The 16143-nt window shown below is 39.2% G+C and overlaps 1 protein-coding gene across 1 annotated transcript in view; it reads left to right on the forward strand.

Moving 5' to 3' along the window:
• Nucleotides 1-16143, forward strand: part of LOC126484625 (NFX1-type zinc finger-containing protein 1-like) — a 269764-nt gene that overhangs the window by 202185 nt on the left and 51436 nt on the right. Inside the window, exon 14 of the mRNA XM_050108209.1 lies at nucleotides 14680-14951. Within this exon, the coding sequence (XP_049964166.1) occupies nucleotides 14680-14951 (272 nt within the window). The remainder of the gene's footprint in view (nucleotides 1-14679; nucleotides 14952-16143) is intronic.

Raw genomic sequence — 16143 nt, forward strand, 5'->3', positions numbered from 1 at the left:
AGTGCTTAGCATCCAGCGCACGTTGGTCTATCGATTATTCATATGATTCTGAAACGTATCCATGTTGAACAATTTTGAACACGTTTAAGTTGATTTCTGAACGAATCATAAGTTGACTTTTGAATGCATACATAGTGTATAAGATGTCTCTGTCAGGAGGATCCTCGTTGCATCTAGAAATAAACTTTCCGCAGACAAACGGAGACGGGGATATACGAGCTGAGCGGAGTAAAGCCGAACGGATGAATGCCAATCGTCTGATTATGTGGTTGATTGGGTTTGCGAATGATCAGCGTTGTTATAATTACTAGCGAAATCCATAGAATCAGACTACCAGAATGGAAATAAACGACTAACAGGAATAACAGATGAGAAAGATTACGTGTTATCTTCTCGGCGTATCCAAGAAAATGAAATTTTGACAGAAAATTTTTGCCCACATCGCTACACTAGTGAGGACCATTTGTACAGGCCCCAGCTAGGAGCCGTTTAAGTTCTATTCTGGAAGTAACGTGGAAAACGTGTTGTACGAACACGTAACAATGCCTAACCGGAGAATAATCGCGGGATAACTAAACCTGTGATTCTGGCCGGGTTAGTGAAGTTAATCGGCGAACAGATTTTGACAATGGCAGGAATAGCTACAGAATTGGTGATGACAAGATTCTTTGTTAGAATGAGGAAGGAGAAGAAACGGGGACATCACACAAATTATGGAAGAATAAGACAATTCCAAATTTATATAAAAATTTTGTAATACTACTTTTCGATCTCATGTTTGAGACACAGGTGCGTATGAATGAAATGTGAAACTATTTCCTAACATAAAGCTTTTTGTTTGTAGTAGGCCTCATAGGCATTTGATATTGGTACTTTGTGAATTATATTCTGTCATGTTATAAAAATGACCATTTGTGCCAAAACAGTCTCGTTTATTTGGTGTGTTATAAAATTGCTGCCGTATTAGAAAGGCCTATTTTGTTTTATCTAGCAGACAGTGACAAAATAGATGTAATCAGATCGAGAAACCACACCAGTCTTGGGTATTATTTGTATTAACAGTTTTTTCAGTATTAGACAACTACATTTCGATTTTTCATGAAGCAAAACGTTTGATGAACTTTGATGAGGTAATACTTCTTTCGCAGAAAGGAAAGCACGCCATGTAAAGCTGTAGCAAGATTAGGTAGTAAAAAATGCTAGGAGCTAATTGAAGAAATGTGTACTTTATTGTTTGGCCCTTGTCTTTATTGGTTTTATGTATCCTATATTTAATTTTATGACACACAAAACAGCAAGTTGTTAGCTAATAGGCAAAAAGAGTGCAAATTTTCTGAAGAGTTCTTGTTCTCCCGATTACAAATAATCCCATTCGCTATTAATTGCAAGATTTTTTTTAGAGGGCAGGCTGTCAAACCGGCTGACTCGGAGCAGGAGAGGCATCACAGGACATTTCAATTTCCACTGTCCTGAATATAGTTTGATGGCATCCATTACAAAATATACACGTTTCAATTCCACAGAGCGAAATACATTGACGTGCGATAGAAGAATGCTGTCTGAAGAGACATGGCACTGCACTTTGGCTCACTTACGACCAAACATCATGTCTTACATATCCTCGAACGCATATGTTTTGTTTTTCAGACTTTTCAGAAAGATGTGCGCTACAAGATGAACATATTTTTGAAAGTTCGTCGTTTTTTTTTTTTTTTTTTTTGATCCGGTTAGCAAATATCGTAGATCAGGGGCTGATGCGCAGAGCAGTCTTGAGTTAGTGGTAGTGGGTAGTCTCCACGTGACCGGTGTTTACATTTGGTGATTTTGCTGTCTCTCCTACGTTTACTCTCACGTCAAATGAAAACAAAACGGATATCTGTGGCCGGGAGCTATCAAGTGAATTAAAACACATTCACATAATTATGGAAGGCTAAAATATGTTATTAGTTTCAGATTTTATTTTATTTCCAACTTTCCTGACAGTGAAGTTATTTTTGTCTGTTTGCTAAAGAAATTTGACTCTTATTAACCTTTTCCGCAGAGGCAGTCAATGTATTTGAAACGAAGTATTTAATTCCACAGTACTGGCTAGTTTCAACTGTTCGTTGCATTTCAAGTGCACGTTTTCATCTTCTAGCACGTTTGTCATTATGCCATAATAAAGAACCAAACACGATGTAATACAGTCCTGGTACTCCAAGAAAATTTAAATCCCGAAAACCACACTGAAAAACTTAATATCAAGTCGAGCTCTACTTCACGGGGAATCTGGCCATAGGAAAGTGCACTTTAAGTATGCACCTAAAAAGTTCACATTTAAGTATGGTTTACGAAATTCCGATGCTCTTGGAGTATCCTCTGATGTCATGTTTCTTTTATGACATAATGTATTATCTTTCAATGTTTTATGCGTACGTACATACAGGCTTCCAACGTCATGGTAGCTGCACAAGCGCGGTGTCGCGTGTTATCTGCACTCTCAGGCAACTGGTGAAATGAACCTATTTCTAACAAGTCGCGGGAAAATATTGTGAATGGTGGTTTGAAAGGCGTTACTTTCAAAGTAAATATCCTTTTACGTAAGTTGAACTATGTACCATGAATTTCTTAAATCACAGAGCGTTTTACTCTCACTTAAAAATCAACTCTTTGATGACGAGCCATTTAGAAGAATTTTGAACCCTGAAGATAAGACATTTATGTCACTATTAAAAATTTTACTGGCACATTTGTGTGATATATCTTAAAGTGTAACACGCGCAAAGAAGATCAACATTGTATGCAAAGGCTTAGCTTCTCTTGCAGCTTATTAACCTTAGAGACCAATATTATATATGAAGGCTTTGTTTTTCTTGTAGCAACACTGTATACTAATTTAAACAATTAACTTCCTCTGTTCGTGTGTTCGTGCTACGTAACAGTGATGTTGCTGTTGGCTGACTACGTCACGTGTCCCATGCTCTGAATATCCGCTGTCATCGGCTGGCGAGATCACGTGACATGAGCTATAACTGGCTTACAGAAGCGCATCTCAATCTCGGTTTCAGTGATTCGGAAAGTAACATGCGGTGTTTGGTGGAATTCCAATGTATACTTTCGTAATACGAAAATACGCAGCTATCATTTTGTTGGTTTATTCCCGGAGTTTCGTTTTCTAAAGTGCCGGGAATTCAATGGCCGTGTATAAAATCATAACCTTTCAAAGGACTGATAAGTTTCACAGGGAAAATTTTCACTTAACACGGAAAAAGTGTTTTTTCACCCGGGAGAAAGTGTATTTTTAACCGGGAAGTCCGGGGAAAATCCGGGATTTTTTTTTTCCTTGTCCACGTATACACCCTGTATAAATGACGGAGAGGCTTTGTCCCACTGTAGCCCTCAGTAATTCACAACCCCGCACAGCAGTCCACCGACCCCACCGACGCCCCACGCCGAACCCAGAGTTATTGTGCAGTGGCCTTCCCACCCCTGCCCCATCCCCCGAGAACGTCTCATATCAGACGAGTGTAACCCCAAATATATTGTTTGCGTGGTAGAATAATTATGGTGTACGTATACATGGAGACAGTGTTCACACAGCAATCGCCTTGAAAACCATCCAGAGGCTGGCTGGCATACTGGACCTCGACACTAATCCACAGGGCAGATTGGTGCCGGGACCGGCATGCCTTCATGCTTCGGAAGGAGCACATTAGACTGCACGGCTAGCTGGGCGGGTCAAGTATGATTATACTTGAATTGTCGAATTGAGAACCGTGCTTTTGGTATAAATATGACAGCTTGAAAAGTTTGAACAGCGGAATCTAAAAATTAGTTGCCCTTAACTGCGAAAGATCCCTTGTTTGACTTATGTAGTTGCAAGTTGTTGGCAGTAGTACTTTCAATTTCATTACTGATCACAGACAACGTTGTTAGTGTTGTTACAGAGTGGCCTTTTAAGCCATAAATGTGTTGTCAGGGCAATATTCATGTATGTCTTTCTGCACATAGCTTATTAGTAATAGTTGTGAATGGTCATGAAATTTTGTATAATTAGTCCCTTACTACTTTTGAAATTGAGAAGAGAGTAAAATAGAAATAGCCAATCCTCCTGTTGCAAAAAATGACCGTTACCTCTGTAAGTCAGAAATAATAAAATGCTGAAGTTTCTCTTTAATATGTGTGTACTAAAATCATGCCAAATGACCCAATAAAGCTCTGAAAATTTCCTGTCTGATCGCAAAAACCACAACCTAGGTCAAATGAATGGAGGCAAGCCACCAGTCAATGCTTGGGAATATAAGAAGAAAAATATTGTATTATAGTCTTACATTCAAGTTGTCTGAAATTTGTGAAACTCTGTAATAAAAAATTATGAAGACCTGGGGAAAATTAATTGTAAACAGACTGCCAGAAAAGTTAAGAAAAGGTATCAGGCTTCAGATTTACAATGCAAAACCACATATGGGGCATATCACAGAAACACAAGTAAGATAGATGTGGAAGCATCCACCTCTTAATTACATCTGATGTTTAGAAGCCATCTCAATTGATTTTTGTATGTGGATGTTGGTGTCTAGATTAACGAAAGATTGGGTGACATCTTTCAGGTCCATAGAGCAGCCACCTGATCTGATGATATAAATTTGCATGCAGTGGGCAGATAGTTCCAACACACTATAAAGTAGCTATCATGTGACTTACAGTATTTTCATGTTACATGCTGCTGTGCCCTGCATCACATTGTGAATTCCACTGACATCTTAAACAATATCCGCAATGTGTGATTTGGATGCATCGAAACTTAAGAACAATGTCACACTGATGGTATATTGCTCTCCAAGCTCTAGGATAAAAAATTTCGTAATAGAACCTGAAGTACTAGATGTTTCTAAATTAATATCAGGGTTTTAAGGCTTCATAGTATTATTATGTTCACCTTATGATTATATATAATACATAAAATGAAAGAGCATCTCATCTAAAAACAGTTTTTCTTACAACTGTTCAGTGTGAGTACCATTCATCACACAGCACAATTTTGTTGATAGGAGAGTTCTTCCTAGACTTTGATCAGTGTGTGTGGAGTAATTATTGCAAGAACTGCTTCAGTAGTGTTTCTTAAGTTGGGTACATTAGCTGTTAGTGGAGGCATGTACATGTGATCCTTTATCAGCCACTATAGGTAAGAATCATATGGTTCCTTTTTGGGTGAACGTGGCAGCCATGCGAAAAAAGTTGTGCCAACGAGGCCCTTGCAGCCATGCCAGAAGTGGGTACAACGTTGTTTGACCGATAACTTACTGAGTTATACCAGTGAGGCGGGGCGCCATCTTTATAAATTTCTGTAGTTCAGCTTCTTCCACTTCAGGAAAGAGCCTTCAATTTAGGGGAGCCCCATTGAGCTGTATCATCTCATGAGGATTTGCTGGCTCCCAGATGTGCACATTGTGTGTTTTCACATTTCCCCTTCATCACTGAAGACGACACAATCAAGAAAATCTTCATCATGCAGCAATATTTTGTTAGCAAAGTTGGTGCACAGCCTGTAGAATGTAGGCTTTAAAACTTATAACAACTGCAGATTATAAGGACATAGTTGTGTCTCTTTCAGTCTCCACTCAGTCAGCACTTGAATTGGTGCTTTGTGACCAGCCTTCCAAACTGATTTCTGGTGGTATGCCTTAAAGACTCGCTTGTCATCATCTTCCATCTTCACTGCTAGAGCGTTCTAATGGAAGACACAGGAAACAGCACATGCACACAGGTATACAAACAAAACTGAGTTTGTCTTTCATTTGATTTATTATTTATATGTCTAAGTTGAATGTAACAATTGCTAAAAAGCCTTAAAAACCAGATATTCATTTTGGAACAGCCTATACTACGTGGCAAAGCTATTAAAGAATTCCTATATCCAACATAGCTGATGACCTACATATAAGTACATAGAAATGGAGCATCTGTACAAAATGCTTTATGATGTTGTAAACACATGTAATATGAAGTTGCATGTAATTAGCCCACCGAAGAGCACTGCATCATCAGACACGATAATGTTTTTGCAAATGTACCTTCATATAAACTGGAAGTACACATAATTAACACAGTCATTTCAGATCACCATAGTCAGTTAACTGAAGTACAGAATAAGAAAATTGAAACTGAAACTGGAAATGTAGTTGTAGACTGAAGATTGTCAACTTAATGGAATTGTTATTCTGGTTAGAAGACTGGAAAGCTGCATATCACAACGATGCGGAGGAAAGCTGGAAAACTTTAATTTCAACATTACGTCACCTTGTAAACATAGCTTGTGTCCAAAGGTCTGCAGAACAATAAATGAAAAATATAAGAAGAAATAGATCACCAGAGAAATCATGAAAGTTAGAGAATTTTTTTAAAAAATTGGATGAAAGACTTTGGAAATGTCAAAGTCAAGCAGAGTGAGAAATGTACAGGGATGAAAAGAAAGAATATAGCAAGATGACAACAGAATATAGCAAGATATTAAGAGCAAGGAAAATCTGGATTGTTTGAACATGAGATTGGAATTTAATCATATATTTCTAAGACAGTATGGTCACACATAAAAAACAGGAATGTATCAAATAAGACAGAAAGTGGCAACATAGTACTTAGATCACAAGTGACAGAAGTGAGTGATCAATGTGAAGTGTGTTTCATTTTAAATCTGCATCATTGTAAATATAGCAAACAATGGCAACTTCAGGTAGGAGTATCTACAACATAGGAAAAGATATATTGCTATTTACCGTAAAGATGAAGCGTTAAGTTGCAGACAGGCACAATTAAGACACTTGCACGTAAGTTTTTAGCCTCAGGCTTCATCATAAAAACAGAAATACACACAATTTACTAACAGAAGCGAGCACATATCATGCACACATGAAAGCCAACTCCGACAGCTCGGGCCAGTAATAGTTGCATTCTGGCCCAAGCTCCCTGAGTTGGTGGTCATGAGTGTGTGAGGTGTGCTTGCTTCTTTGAATGAAAGGTGTGCGTTTCCCTTTTTCTGATGAAGGTTGTGGCAGAAAAGGCATGTGTAAGTGTCTTTTTAATTGTGCCTATCTGCAACTTAACATGTTATTTTTACAATACGTAGCTATCTTATCTTTTCATGAATTGTTGTTTATGTAAATATAGTTCAGAAGTTAATGAAACATTGACAAAAAAAGGTTATAGTTTCACTAGAAGTAATGGAATATCTTTTCCTACACGTGAGACAGAACTTGCACATGTAATGAGATCACTGAAGCAACAAAGATACTAGCAATGTTCATACACAGCAGTGTTCACTAATGGTCTTTAAGGAGACACTGTCGGTTCGGCTTGGCGACCAGTTAGTAAGCAGTTGCATTTCTATTGCCCATACACATCTCCACAGCCATCGTTCACCCGTCATCTATGGGTCACCCCTGTCATCTGTGGCTTGTGATGCAGAGCTGTTGCCTTGAAGCAGTTTTGTATAGCATTATTTTGCCATGCATAGTGTGTTTTGAGGTCGACAGAACACTGGCATTTTGGAAATGGTTCTGCCCTTGACCCAAAAGCCAATGATTGTGCCCTTTTGGACATTGGATAAATCACTGTTTCCTCATTACGGTGATGACTATGCAGTTGCAGCATGCTTTATGAACTGTCCACAGCTAGTGCTGTCACTTGCTGTCTGTAAGTTGTTATTGCAAGCTGATGTTGAACATGGATGGTAGTCACATAAATGTGACTGGCCAGTATAACAGAAGAAAGAGAAGTAATAGTGAAAGAATACTTTAAACCTAGAATAAGTCGTGACATAGTAGTGGTTTTTGCCAACATTATTTTAGATTCTGGACATGATACATCTGTTGTTGACCAGAATTTTCTGGAAGAATATTATCTATTACAGAAGTTACCAATGTTACCAGTTACTGGAATTGAAATAGTTGCAATTTGTGGAACAGTGGGTAAAAGTTTCAGGGAAGAATTATTTGTGAAGCTTAGTATTATTAATTACACTTCCAAATGTACAATGTTTGTTGTTAGGGAGACTAAATATTCCTATTTTACTAGGTATAAATTGGCTATGAGAAACTAATGTTTTTACAGATTTTTATGAAGGTAAGATGTCCTTTCCTTATGGAGAAATCATAAAGAAGGTACCCTTGTGATTGGAAATGGCCATGTCACAAGCATTGGAAGCAAGACCAATTGCAGAAGCATCACTTTTAGATAATTGCAGAAATAATTCCCAACATAAGTACTTTGACAATGAACAAGAAGATATAGTTCACATAGGCACTCTACATATCTCAGTAAACTTGAATAAGATGCTCTGTTGCAGAAACCCAAAACGAATTTTTCAACATAACCAGGGGTCATTAAAGATTTTATATGTGCATTAAAGATAAAAATCACACGAACTTTTCTGTATTGAATCTTACCCTAGGATGCAGTATGAACGGAAAGTGGAAAAACAGGATATTATATAAACTTTTGATAGTTGTTTCTACGACCTATAAGTAGTAGTTAAGATCCTAGATGGGTCCGTCAGTTTAGTGTTAGACACCGTAACTGTAAGTACAGTTGGCATTGGAGGAAGGGACAGGGCTCCAATTGTACACTACTGGCCATTAAAATTGCTACACCAAGAAGAAATGCAGATGATAAACGGGTATTCATTGGACAAATATAGTGCACTAGAACTGACATGTGATTACATTTTCATACAATTTGGGTGCGTAGATCCTTAGAAATCAGTACCCAGAACAACCACCTCTGGCCGTAATAACCTCCTTGATACGCCTGGACATTGGGTCAAACAGAGCTTGGATGGCGTGTACAGGTACAGCTGCCCATGCAGCTTTAACACGATACCACAGTTCATCAAGAGTAGTGACTGCCCTATTGTGACGAGCCAGTTGCTCGGCCACCATTGACCATACGTTTTCAATTGGTGAGAGCTTTGGAGATTGTGCTGGCCAGGGCAGCAGTCTAACATTTTCTGTATCCAGAAAGGCCCGTACAGGACCTGCAACATGCGGTCATGCATTAGAGTACACCATCGCAGGCGCTCCTGTCTGTGATGCAGCGTCAAGGGTAACCACAACCATGGTCTCCGAGCTGATAGTCCATGCTGCTGCAAACATCGTCGACCTGTTCATGGAGATGGTTGTTGTCTTGCAAACGTCGCCATCTGTTGACTCGGGGATCGAGACGTGGTTGCACAATCCGTTACAGCCATGCGGATAAGATGCCTGTCATCTCGACTGCTAGTGATAAGAAGCCGTTGAGATCCGGCACGGCGTTCCGTATTACCCTCCTGAATCCACCGATTCCATATTCTGCTAACAGTCATTGGATCTCGACCAACGCGAGCAGCAATGTTGCAATATGATAAACCGTAATCGCGATAGGCTACAATCCGACCTTTATCAAAGTCAGAAACGTGATGGTACGCATTTCTCCTCCTTCCACGAGGCATCACAACAACGTTTCACCAGGCAACACTGGTCAACTGCTGTTTGTGTATGAGAAATTGGTTGGAAACTTTCCTCATGTTAGCACGTTGTAGGTCTTGCCACCAGAGCCAACCTTGTGTGAATGCTCTGAAAAGCTAATCATTTGCATATTACAGCGTGTTCTTCCTGTCGGTTAAATTTTGCGTCTGTAACACGTTATCTACATGGTGTAGGAATTTTAATGGCCAGTAGTGTAGGTGAATTATGAACTAGGTTTTCAGGAGCCAGGTATGTCCGTACAATGGACTTAATATGAGCTACTGGCAATACCGTTATCCACAGAATCTTGAAAATGTACAGCATTTCTATTCAAAGCTATATTACATTGTAAATAATATCTGTCGTTTGTGTTTAACGTGCGTGTGTTTACAGGAATGTTACACAAAGTGGTAACAGTCTCTTAAAAAAAGAATATTAATTTTCATCAATTATTTAGTCATATTATCCCAGTCTTGGTAAGAGCGCTTCAATGCTGTAGATCAGCTATTAACCAAATTCCATTAACAAAGAATTACTATTAAGTTGTCTAAATCACAATTTGGAAGGGCAGAAGTGAAATTTCTGTGACCTATCTTAAACACAAAATAAATTATGCCAAATTCTCTTCAGTTAGTGTGAATAAGATAATGTTGTGAACCTACAAGTAAGAAACAGTTAAAATCTTACCTAGGGATAGTAGGCTTCTACAGAAAGTTTTTAGCAAAATCAGCATTAAATACATCCCACCTATTTTGACTTTTGAAACAAAATAGACAATTGAAATGGACTTTAGATTGTAAAGTGGTGTTTGAAATCATCAAATAAAGTTTAGCCAGTGCTCCATAACTTTTCCATCCAGATTCATAATACCCATTTCATTTAGCATGGGAAGTATAGAGCAAAAAAAATTTTTTTTTTGTGTGTGTGTGTGTGTGTGTGTGTGTGTGTGTGTGTGTGTGTGTGTGTGTGTGTGTGTGTAATGGAGATATCTACACAGACAGTATATTGTGTATGTTCATGCAATAAGGTACGTTGTATTATACTATTCAGTGGAAATTTTATTTGTAGTAGTTAGTGGAAAGTGTAAATAACTAATAGATTGAAAAGGAATACACTAGAAGGATGATATTTTTACAATTTAGCCACCCAGAATCAGTGTTTTCCTAGCAGTGTATTCTTGAAATTTCGTGTGTGTTTTTCTGTTTGAGGAGATGCCGAGTTGCAGACAGGCACAACGAAATGATTACTGAATAAGTAAGCTTTCGGCCAAAAGACCATCTTCTGAATTAGACAACATACACATTCACGCGAACCCAACTGGTGAACACACGACCACTCTTTGGCTGCTGACTGTGAATAACTGCGCGTGATGGGAAAAGGCAGTCTGAGTGATGGGGTAAGGAAGCTGCTGGGATGGTGAGGGGGAGCAGAGTTGGGGTGGGGGGCAGTCAAGTGCTGCTTTTAGTGGCATACGTGGTCAAGGTGGAGAGAGGGGAGGTCAGCTAGGTGCAGGTGGAAGGCTAGGCAGAGGGCAGGGGCAAGTGCCCGTTTGTGGCACATCAGGAGGGTAGCAAGTTGGTAATGTGTTTGCGTCGCTTGGGGCAGAGGGCCTATGTGAAGACTGGCCATGTTCCCCCACCTATTTGCCCCGTGAATGAGTGAATGCTGTTCCTTCGGCAGGGTTTGAGCTAGCACACATGGTTAGGGCTTTGCTACTTATCGGAAGCTCCAGTGTTAGGTGCATTATGGAGCCCTTTAGGAAGATAGTATCCAGGGCTGCAAAGAAAGCCAGTGTGCACCCTGTATGTCTGCCACGGGGCCCCATCCGAGATGTGGAGGTGGCCTTGCCCATGGCTATTGAGTGTGCAGGGTGCAGTGTCCAGTCATCTGCAAGTTATGGCTCATATTGGCACCAACAACACCTGTTGTCTAGGTGGAAAATGTGTCTACAGAGGTTGAATTTGAGTGTGACAGTGAAGTTCCCTGTTGGTGTATAACAGCTCTAGGGAAACCAAGTTAATTATTGGATGTTTTTACCAGACATGCGATTCCACTGTGACAGTTCTAGAGCCATTCAAATAAAATCTACAGCAAGTAGCACGTAAGTACCCAGATCATGCAGTACTAGTTGGAGACAACTTTAAAATACCCAGTATAGACTAGCGTGCAGATGAATCATATTTTGGGGGTGGGGGTACAGATGAATAGTTGTGCAAAGTACTTTTGAACACTTTTTCTGAAAACCTGTATTCATCAACTAGTTTGGCAGCCCACACTCAATAGAAATATCTTAGACTTGTAGCTGAAGACAGGCTGGATCTTGTCAATATGTCAATGTAAAGATGGGGGTTTAGTGATTGTGATGTCATTATAGCGACTAAGGTTACAGAAGTTAATAAATCTGTCAAAAAGGCTAGGAGAGTGTTTCTGCTAGGAAGAGCAGATAAGCAGCTGTTAGCATCTCACTTAGACAGTTAATTGACATCATTCAGTTTCAGTATGAAGGATGTAGAGGAATTACGGGCAAAGTTTCAGCAGTTGTAACTTATGATCTGGAGAACTAAGTGCCTAGTAAATGGATTAAGGACAGAAAAGGCCCACCACGGTTAAACAGCGGAATTTGGCAAATACTGAGGAAGCGGAGGCTGTTGCACTCTCAGTTCAAAAGAGAAAACACAAATGATGACAGAGAAAGGTTAGTAGAGATTCATACATCTGCAAAAAGATCTGTGCACAAATCATACAACAACTACCACTGTTTCACCTTAACAAAAGACCTGGCAGAGAACATGAGAAAATTTTGGTCCTATGTAAAATCACTAAGTGGATCTAAGGCTTCCATCCAGTCACTCAGTGACCAATCTGGTGTGGCAATTGAAGATGGCAAAAGAAAGTTGAAATTTTAAATTTTGCATTTAAGAAATTATGCACGTAGGAGAATTGTACTAACTTAGTTATATGACGATCAGACTGGCTCCCATGTGGACGACATTGTAATAAGCATCTCAGGCACAGGCAAACAACTGAAAGAGTTGAACCCAAATAAGTTGCCAGGTCCAGATGGAACCCAATTTGATTTTAGAGAAGAGTACTCTATCACATTGGCCCCTTACCTAGCTTGCATTTGTTACAAATCTCTTGCCCAGAAGAAAGTCACAAGCAACTGGAAAAAAGTGCAGGTGACTTCTCTACAAAAGAAGGGTAAAACAATGGACCCACGAAATTACAGATCAATATGCATAATGTCAGTTCACTGCAGAATCCTTGAATAAATTCTCAGTTCAAATTAATAAATTTTCTTGAGCCCAAGAAGCTTATGTCCATGAATCAGCATGGTTTTAGAAAGCATCTGTCATGTAAAACTCGGCTTGCACTTTCCTCACAAGATTTACTGTGAACTATCGGTGAAGAGCAACAGGCAGATTTCATATTTCTAGATTTCTGGAAAGCATTCTAAAAGGTGCCCCATTGCAGACTCTTACTTAAGATAATCATATGAAAAGGTCCACAGGTATGTAAGTGGCCCAAAGATTTTTGGTAAGTAATAGAACCAGTATGTTGTCCTTGACAGTGAGTGTTCATCAGAGACAAGGGTATCAGCAGAAGTGCCACAGGGAAGTGTAATAAGACTGCTATTATTGTGTATCTGGCAGATAGGGTGGGCAGAAATTTGCAGTTGTGTGTGGATGATGCTGTGTTGTACAGGAAGATGTCAAAGTTGAGTGACTGTAAACAGATAAAAGAAGACTTGGAGAAAATTTCTAGTTGGTGTGATGAATGGCAGCTAGATGTAAATGTGTGAAAATGTAATTTAATGTGGTTGAGTAGGAAAAACAAACCCATAATATTTGGATACAGCATTAGTAGTATCCTGCTTGGCACAGTAACAGCATTTAAATATCTTAGCGTAACATTGCAAAGCTTTATGAAAGGGAATGAGAGCATGAGAAGATTGTATTGGAAAAGGCGAATAGTCAGCTTTGGTTGAGTATAGCTCAAGTTTTCGGGATCTGTACCAGTTCAAAGGCGGGCTGCTAGTTTTGTTATCAGTAGGTTTGATTAATACAGAAATGTTATGGAGATGCTTTGGGAACTCTGATGGGGATCCCTGGAGGGAAGTCAACATTCTTTGCAAGGACCACTTTTGAGAAAATTTAGAGAAATTATATCTGAAGCTGATTGCAGGAAGATTCTACTGCTGCCAACATGCATTGAATGTAAGGACCATGAAGAATGGTTCATAGGGAGGCATAAAGCCACTTGTTTTCCTCCCACTCTGTTTGCGAGCGGAACTGGAAAGGAAATGAGTATTAGTGGTACAAAGCATGCTCTAGGAAGCATCATACAGTGGCTTGCAGAGTATGTATGAAGACACACACACACACACACACACACACACACACACACACACACACACACACACACACACACAATATGCATGACCTCTTGTCTGGCCGAGTGGTCATGTGTGTTGAGTTGTGTTCACATTTGTGTGTGTGTGTGTGTGTGTGTGTGTGTGTGTGTGTGTGTGTGTACGTGTGTGTACTTCAGAAAAAGGCCTTTTGGCTGAAAGCTTACTTGTTTCGCAGTCTTTTTACTGTGACTGTTTGCAACTCAACATCTCCACTATGCTGAGTAGCAGTCTGTATTTTCATAATATTGTAGGTAAAAAGTCTTTTCCGATTTTCTCTCCTGACTTTTGTCTAGAATGGATGTGAAATGGATGATGCAGAGTAGAGACAAGAGGAAAGATAGTATAAAGTTTTGAAATGCGATGGTACAGCATAATACTAAAGATCTATGGGTAGACCAAGTAACTAGCGAGAATGAACTACATCAATTTCAGGTGTAAAGGTCATTATGGTACATTTTAACTGGAAGAATGGGTAGGTTCATAGGAGATCCCGAAGCATCAAGGAATAGTAAATTTAGTTAGGTCTTCTGATCTAATATTACTAGTATCATATGCTGCCATTTTATTAGAATTACTGTCTTGTCACTGCAAACTTAAAAAAACCTACTTGATTTATAAAAAGCAAATTTTATCACTTTTTCTCCTGGTAATACTGTTTCGTAGTTGAAATATGAAAGCATCTTAACTGCAGAGGAACTGTTAAACCAAGCATTTCGCTATTTCTAATTACATTGTTATGGGCACATATGAAGGTAATTAGTGTGTTTATAAGAAATTTTGTTTCAGATTTGTTCTGCTGGAAGACTGTAATCATGTTATTGAATCAAAAGCTCTTGAAACCTGGCTGAAACAATCAGAAGACGAAATTACAACAAAAGTCTGCCCACGTTGTAAAACACCTATTACAAAAACTCAGAGGTACTTGAATGATGTAAAGGTAACATTGGAAGACATTTGTAAAGTAAAAGCAAAGGTCTTTGGAATACAGAGTGAGATAGAAAGCAAACGATCAATGCTTCTTCATCAGATAACGCAGCTTATGCAGCACTCACCATATGGTAGGTACAGTATTTGAATAAGCATGGCTTAAAATAGTGGCAAACAGTGTTTAAGAATTATATTATGGACATAGATTTCATATCAGAAATGGCTACTGGCACTTAAAAGTTCATGGCGATAACAGATGTGCAGTAATACAGCCTGACAAAGCAAGTGTAGCACCCAGAAAATGTACTTGGATCTCATTGAAACTTCATACACATATGCACCATTGGTGGACATGTAAGTGATTAAAAGTCAGGATTCATTGTACTGTTTACAAGTCTGGTTGGGTATACAAGTGGTGTGAAGGGCATAGAGGTGCAATATACTCACCCTGAGGCAGCATTACCAATACCTGACCAGAGATTGAAACAGGCCTAATTGTGGGTGTACGTTTTTTCCAACTGGTTACATCACGCTGTAACAATATGAGTCAAGATAGATGTAACGGAACTTGAATAGCGTATTTGCCTCTATTGGTTACGGTAGAGAGATTGATCTTTCGGTCCTGTCTGTATATTAATGCATATTGCATGAATAAAGGCGATTTTTTACTATTTGGTTGGTCATAATAATAATAATAATAATATGCTTTTGAATACAATTAAAATACAACGGTGATAACTGTTCAGTGTTATTGGAAATAATATGTAGTAAATTAATGAGTAAGGTAGCCGATCCTATATGTTAGTGTTGCTGTGGTCTTGAGTCCTGAGTCTGGTTTGATGCAGCTCTCCATGCTACTCTTTCCTGTGCAAGCTTCATCATCTCCCAGTACCTACTGCAACCTACATCCTTCTGAATGTGCTTAGTGTATTCATCTCGTGGTCTCCCTCTACGATTTTTACCCTCCACGCTGCCCTCCAGTACTAAATTGGTGATCCCGTGATGCCTTAGAGCATGTCCTACCAACTGATCCCTTCTTCTGGACAAGTTGTGCCACAAACTCCTCTTCTCCCCAGTTCTATTCAGTACCTCCTCATTAGTTATATGCTCTACCCTACCCATCTAATCTTCAGCATTCTTCTGTAGCACCACATTTCGAAACCTTCTATTCTCTTCTTGTCCAAACTATTTATCGTGTATGTTTCACTTCCATACATGGCTACACTCCATACAAATACTTTCAGAAACAACTTCCTGCCACTTAAATCCATGCTCAATGTTAACAAATATCTCTCCTTCAGAAACACTTTCCATGCCATTGCC

Source organism: Schistocerca serialis, chromosome 6 (genome assembly GCF_023864345.2).
Source record: "Schistocerca serialis cubense isolate TAMUIC-IGC-003099 chromosome 6, iqSchSeri2.2, whole genome shotgun sequence".
Classification (NCBI taxonomy): Eukaryota; Metazoa; Arthropoda; class Insecta; order Orthoptera; family Acrididae; genus Schistocerca; species Schistocerca serialis.